Source organism: Montipora foliosa, chromosome 11 (assembly GCF_036669935.1).
Source record: "Montipora foliosa isolate CH-2021 chromosome 11, ASM3666993v2, whole genome shotgun sequence".
NCBI classification, from domain to species: Eukaryota; Metazoa; Cnidaria; class Anthozoa; order Scleractinia; family Acroporidae; genus Montipora; species Montipora foliosa.
Window position 1 is genome coordinate 6,104,117 of NC_090879.1, and position 7,500 is coordinate 6,111,616.

Genomic DNA, 7,500 nt, shown 5'->3' on the forward strand with positions numbered 1-7,500 from the left:
TCATCATCAGAAATCTGGCTGTCTAATGCAGTTGTATGTTAAATAAGTAAACAACAACACTAATAATAATAATAATAATAATAATAATAATAATAATAATAATGTGTATGCTGACACTTCGAGCCTTAGGGGAATGAATGTCGTTGCCCCAGGTTACCCTTGGGCAAGGCATACCACCGGTCCCAATAGCTCTCTCTCCTGGATCATGGCGCTGTTGTGTGGCAGCTAGGTTTTTTGGTTACAGTCTAAGTTCGTCAGCCCAACAGAAAACGACTCTCACAACCTAATAAGACGATAGAGGAAACAATGAACGCGTACCGGTAGTCAGGGTCCCTCACCCAGCACGGTTTCTGGGGAACTGCAGCCAGAACAGGGTCGTATCCAACTACTGCAGGGAGAGGATGGGGAAACTGGTTGAACAAGATTGTTATGGAATGCTATCAATTAAAAGAGGCTATCGGAAATGGATGCTTGCCTTTTGGGAACAACTAGGTGAGTTTGAGGTACTGGAAGGCTGTTTGAAGTGGAAATTGACAAAATTAAAAGCAAAATAACAGAACTTATTCCATCCCACATGCGAGAGAACTCTGAACCAGAGCACCAGAGATGCGTGGCATCTGTTACAAGTGAATCGTCTAATCAGGATGCCGAAGGATACCTACATGTTAACTGAGGAGAGCTGTATTGGTTGGTTCAGGGTGCACAGCTGCGTTGACAGATGAGGAGATGGATATGATGAGGATATTGGAACAAGTGACAGAGATAAGCGATAAGGAAGGAAGAAGAATGCCAGCATTAACAACCTCTGCATCCATTAAAAAATTATTTCCCCTTTAACCCATTGACTCCTAGAAGAGGTCAGTGGGGTTGGTTAAGGAGTCATTGAGTTAAGAGGGATACCAAAAAGAAGTTAATGAAGGAGCTGAGTTGTGTAAATGGTGTTAAGTGCACAGCTGCGAGGAGATGAAGGTAAAAACAAGAAATATTACTGCGACCAATGATTTGGTATACGCAGCTTCGGTTGTAGTAACAGAAAGGCTAAGAGTGAAATGAAAAGATCTAGAAGAGGTGAGTCAAGAGGAGACAATTCTGGAACGGTATCTGAGGTAACCCAACGGGACATAGAATCGATGCGATGGCTCAAGGAGATCAGAAAATAATTAAAGGTTTTAAGCACATTGCAGGGAGGAAATGTAGCAGATTTCATGGAATCACATTACCTGGGGGGAAGACAAATAAAGTCACTGGATGAAGGAAGCAGCTATAAATATTTTCGGGTTCTGGATTCTGGCAGAACTAGTCTGACAAGAGAGTACATGTACTTCCAGCATTTAATAAAACTGCTGAAAGGAAAACTTAATGGTGGTAATATTATAAAAGGGATTAGGTACGTGTACAGTGTCAATTCTTAGATACATGTAGTCTGCAACATTCATAGACTGGACTGAGGAAGAGTTAAAAGAACGTCATGGAAAGACGAGAAAATACCGAACCATCTACAATGTTCCCCATCCACAAGATATTGTGGCCAAATTATACCTGCTGAGAAAGATAGGTGGGAAAGGTTTGTGTTCGGTTGAGGACTGCGTAGAACTGGCAAGATTGGGTCTGTTTAACTACATTGCTTATAGTCAAGAGGAGTTGTGGGCGGCAACAAAAGGCAGAAGTGTGAAGGTCTTGAAAGCACTATTGATTTAAAGAAAAGGAAGATGAACAAAAGAGTAGAGGATTATGAGGAAAAGAGCTTCAAGAGCAATTGTTTAGACATGTGGTTAGGGTTAGGGTTACAGGAGCTTTAGCTTTGGCAATACTCACTTGCAGGTAGCTCTAACTGTTTTAATTAATACTGGTTTTAACCCTTTTGCCCTCAAGAGGTTCCTCATTGATGAGTAAAAAATTGTCTGATGTAAAACCTGTAGGAAGCCATAGTTATTGTTCTTGTGCCATATGCGACAGTCAGTTGTGAATGTTGATTGCTGTTTCTTTATTAAATTTCATGTTTGGTTTTTCACATTTTGTTGATCTTGTGGGTGAAATGCAACTTGTAAGAGTACGTACTGTATTAATCCAAATTTTGTAGCCAGTGTTACATTTAGGTACATGTACAGTGTATCTGTTTTCTATTTCCATTATTTGACCAAAAAGAACATCTGGATGAACTGGTTATACAGTAGTTGCCTTGTTTTGATTAGTTTCAGTCTTGACTTGCTTGCACATATCAAATGAACAATCTTGTGCTTTTCTTTTTACAGAAGTTTTCCATGGTATCAAATCTGCTTTTTCTGCTAATTCTTTGTCAATGTGTTCAGTCTCACATTCAATTTCTGGTTCTTTTCTTGCTAATTCGCCTCACTTTCACAAAAAACAAATGCATAACTTACGTATGAAAAAACAAAAGGTAAATTTCCTTGAGAACATCATGTGGTCTGGAATGGGAAAACAAAATGTACCAGCCAAAAAGGTCCATTTGTAGGTTAGTGTGTTCATCACTAAAATGATGTGTTAAGGATTTGTATATTAATGAAATGCAGACACTAACTTTGTTAGTTTCTAACCCTTCTCCAAGTTATTATCATGTATGCTCTGCAAAGCTGGGAAGAAACGTCACAGATTGTCCCTTACAAACCTGTATGTTATTGCGTTGACAAAATTAATGGTATTACGCTCAACACTCCAACTCTAAACCCTAAGTTATTGTAAGTTGTAAATGTAAATTACACATGATTTTTGGACCTAGTTGACATTCCAACTTCCATAAAGTGCATCTACATTAATGTGTTGCAGTAAACATTGCTTCCAGTAAGAGTCTCATCAGAAGGTTATGTTATGCAGGGGTTTTTCCATGGTTCATAAAGCCACATTCACAATTAATTTTATAATTAAGTACCAGAACATTATGAACTTAGACACCTTCAGTAATGAACCTATTTGTCTGAAAATGTTGTGACTTTTCATTTTTTACGAAAGATATGGTAAAGAAATGGAAGTCTGACGAAGGCAGCACCAAGGAGAAGCTTGAAAACATGGAAGGTGTGTCTGTACTCAAACAAGTGGCTTTATAAAATATCAGCCAATGCCTAGTTAATATGAATTAAAAAAGTGTACACTACATGTATATGCGATAACTTGCAGGTATTCCATTATTTTACCCATCTAATGTTAACTCATTGACTCCTGAATTGCCCCCCATTGACAAGAAAAAGCGTCTGGCATTTAAACAGGGTAAAACAGTCGCATGGGTCAATTGGGTAATGTGCATCAAATCGTGGGAAACATAAATTATTGTCTCATTGCGTTGTTTTTTTTTTTTAACCCAGAAATGCTAAAGCAGTGGACGTCAGATGAAGGCAGCACCAAGGACAAGGTTGGACAGGTGGAAGGTGTGTTAACTGATTATTTAATACGATAAATAGTCCATATTGACTTTTACGCATGTGTGGATCTGACTGACCCAACAAAAACTAGAAGTAACCATGACTTTAAAATTAGACCTAAAGCAGCAAGGACAAACTAGTTTAAATTTTCATTTTTTAATCGTTACGTTAATGACTGGAACTCTTTACCTACGTGTAACTCAGTTATGTCTGCGTCTAGCTTAAGCTCATTTAAAACTTTGCTACTTAATTATCTTTGTAAATAGATAGGTCTTTTAGTTTTCGTACACATTGTGAAATTATATATTAAATATACTATTCTTAATTGTTTTAACTTTTATTTCTGGAGAGCAGTTTTTATATGGGAATTCAGTTTCCCCCTATTGCTTTCCTTTACTTATTGTACTTTTGTATATATTTTTTCTTTTGTACATTGGTAAGAAGCTTTATTAAACATTAAACATTAAACATACATACATTGTGATTTATGGTAAAAGTAGAAGGAAAGGAGAGATGTGTGTGGAAAAACAGTACCAGAAATCCAACTAAGTACTGGTTTTTCTTATGACATGGATAAATGAATAAATAAATACTTGAGCAAATGTGAGAATCATATACACAGTAAATGAAATGGTGACGATGGAAACGACTGGAAACTCGGAAAAAATCTAAGCCCCAGATGGGATGTACTGTGTATATCATTGTCACATCTGCTCACTTGGGTGGGTGGGTGGCTGTATCATAGATATGCTTTAATGTGACTGCGTGATGCAGTTATGAGCTATGCTGCCGTTATTCGACTCTGTAGCTGTGTGATGCAGCTCGAATCAAAGACCCACATCTTGACCTTGCTCACCATAGAGTCTCCAGTAGCTCCAGTAGCTCCAGTAGATCACGGAGGGTCGTGGGTTCATATCCCATCTGGGGCTCGAATTTTTTCCAAGTTTCCAGTGGTTTCCAATAAATTCTTGCAAAGAGAAGTAAATGGTAGCCCTAAACATGCAAATTCTAAAGCCTGGACGTATGATTGTAAATACATTTTGGTATACACATTTATTGTGGTAGATTTCATAGAAACTAAATTAATGTATTCTATTCCATAAAGAGCTGGACTACCTCGTCATGCTGTGATCCTGGATGTAAATGTGCTGCAGTAAACAATGCTTCCACTTGCAGTTGCATCAGAAGTTTACATTATGTTAACGTGGCTCATGTAAAGCCAAATTTTGTATTTTTTAATTATTAATTGCATAAGAACATGAACATGCACACAGTCAGTGATATTGGCCTGTTTGTCTGAAAAAGTAATGAGTTTTAATTTTTTACAAAGATATGTTAAAGAAATGGAAGTCTGACAAAGGAAGCACCAAAGAGAAGCTTGAAAATATGGAAGGTGTGTGGCACAATTACTGTACAGAATAGAAAAAAAAACTGTCCAGAAAGGAAGAAAAAAGCTGACACTAATGATTATTCAATACCTACTTTGAACCCTCTAACCCTTGAATGGCCTCCATTGATAAGTAAAGTTGTTTGGTGTGGGAGTAAAATCTATCAGTGTCACTGAGGAGGAAAGAGTTAAAGGCGACATTCATGAGTGGATGTTCATGTTGTTAACCCATTTACCACTCAACTCAGATCACCCAATTTCACAACTGCTGAAAAGGGTCTCATTCACTGTCCATTGTAGTGTTAATTGTATTAGAGAGAGACTTTTAGGTGAAACAAACCATTAAAGCACAATGCGGTAATTATTATCTTGTTTCTTATTTTAATCCAGAAATGGTGAAGTCAGAAGTCAGAGAAGTGAAAGGTGTGTTTATTAATAATTATTTTAATGAAACAACCATCATACACCTTATTCCAAAATGGCCCTTTTGGCCTTTCTTTCAATCATAAAATTCAAAAGAATAACTTCATTTAACCTTGAATGAGGCCCAAAAGGGCCAATTTGCAATCAAGACAAAATACCTGAAATAATGGCCATTTTGGAATAAAGTGTATAATATGTCCATTGTGATTCATACATGTATTAACAGCTGAATAACTAGGAGTCTCACTTGTGTATAATCCTCTTGGCTACATGCTACACTGTACGTGGTTGCAGATACATGTATGTGATCACTTACATAATAGGGTGGATTGAGTAGTAGCATTCAGAATTCAAAAACCAAAATTAAGATGAATAATTGAATAAGATGTATGGAAAGAACATTGATTGAAATGTTTGGCTTCATGAAACTCGTTTCTGATTTTCGTCAGAAAATCATAATAGGATCAATGAGATTAGAGGATGCAGATTTTATACAAATGTACATAGCTTATGCACGTGGAATTTTTAAAGGAAAAACAAACCAGATGATGCCCATTTTGTATTGCTGGGAAGTGATCAACTGGCTAGGATAAAATTCTCTGGGTTAAAAAAAATTATTTGTGGCGGATTCAGAGCCACCTTAAATTTCCCAATCATAAAGGTAGCTCTAAATACACTACTGAGAATTTTTTTTAACTTTGCAAAGTGTTACTTTACGGCAATAGTAATCAGGGCTAGAAGCGGAATCTTGAATCACGAATCACCGTGGTGATGAGTGGCTAAGTTAGAAGGAATCATGAACGTTTGTGTTCAAGGCTTGGGAATCATGAATTACGAGAGTGGTTAAAAGAATCAAAAATAACAAATTGTTAATGAAGCATGAATCCATTGGGCTAAAAAATGACAGGAATCACCAATATTTGTTGGGGTCATCCACTAGATTAGCCACTGCTGCTTGGATGATCCCAACTCACTCATTATCGAGATATTTGTACTTAATTTCCTTTATTCATGACTCTTGTTGTTTGTAAATCTCAACTGTTTTATTCTGTACTTATTTATGGTTTTGATTTGGGTTAAATAACTTATCTGATCTGAACTGAATCCCGTGACTCTAGATCTCTCATCTTTTTGCATCTCATTAATGAACTGTCTATGCAATACCTTATTCCTATACTATATACCCGGTTAGCCTGCGTAAAAACTGAAAAGAAGACGTCGTTCATGAATGCATGCAAAAATGTCCAGCTCTCCGCCCTTATACGTCACATGAATTCGGTGAATCACAAAATAACCTCAACAGTATTGCTTCAGCAAGAGTAGTTCAAAGCTGACAGTGACAATGCTAGATAGGAACACCTCAGTGATTACGACATAATTATTTGTCAAGAATTTATGACTTTTGCTCTCCATTCGGGGTCAGAGGGGTCTATGATACTGGAGCAAACTTAAAGGTCGTCGTCACACAAACAAATTCTTGCGCTGTTTATGAATTCACCAGGAATTGCAAGTTTGACCTTGCTGCAAACGTGACCTAAAAGACCTTTGTTGTATTTACATTTCCAGCTTGCGATGATTCCGCTGGCCAGTGGTTGCGTCTTTGTCATGGTATTTTTGATGTTCGATGGCGCGTTATCCAGAAAGAGCAAAATCACGGTTCCTTTGCCTTCGCTGTAAGCGTTGGTTTAGTGAGCTAAGACTGTCGATCATCCATAATATTGTTAGTCATCCACGCCTTCTTGCATGTTGCTAAAATAGTAGCATCCATATGGTCCTTTCCTGTCTTTTAGATGTTAGAAACAACGATGCTGAACAGCTGGCCAATAATTACAGGATTTTCTTTTCCACCTGCCGCATTCACAAAAGAAGCCCAAGTGTTTCTTTGCTTGGACTGCTTGCCGCCACTGCATCTTTTCCCCTTTTCACTGAGGCTAACGTCTGGAAGACGCTTCCAAAAGCACCCAGTGTCGGCCAAGTTCCAGTCGTTCTCTGGCTGCCATCCCTTAATCAGCTCTTTGGATCGTTCTTTCCAGCTCTCTGGTCTTCGTGGACTGACATCTGCTTCCTCTCCGGCTACACCCATTGTAGAAATGTTGTGCGCATTTTTGAAACGTTCTAACCATCCATTAGAAGCAAGAAAACCATCAACATGTAGCTTTTCAGCTATTACTAAGGCTTCCTCTTGGATCATTGTCCCAGAGACTGGAATATTGGAGGACCTTCAAAGACAATACCACTCCCAAACCGCCTCGTTGACGTCTGGATACCTTACAGATCTTTGCCGTTTTAACCCCTTTCTTTGGTTGTTTTCATATG

General features: G+C 37.9%; 2 protein-coding genes across 3 annotated transcripts in view; both read left to right on the forward strand.

Moving 5' to 3' along the window:
* LOC137976442 (NLR family CARD domain-containing protein 3-like) overlaps positions 1-7,500 on the forward strand; it is a 405,642-nt gene that overhangs the window by 229,825 nt on the left and 168,317 nt on the right. For both annotated transcript variants that reach the window (XM_068823791.1, XM_068823792.1), the window contains exons 8-11: positions 2,968-3,030; positions 3,318-3,380; positions 4,705-4,767; positions 5,152-5,184. In XM_068823791.1, coding sequence (XP_068679892.1) covers positions 2,968-3,030; positions 3,318-3,380; positions 4,705-4,767; positions 5,152-5,184 — 222 coding nt within the window. The remainder of the gene's footprint in view (positions 1-2,967; positions 3,031-3,317; positions 3,381-4,704; positions 4,768-5,151; positions 5,185-7,500) is intronic.
* The window catches only part of LOC137976443 (NLR family CARD domain-containing protein 3-like), a 30,612-nt gene that overhangs the window by 8,706 nt on the left and 14,406 nt on the right, over positions 1-7,500 (forward strand). The gene's annotated exons all lie outside the window — the stretch shown is intronic.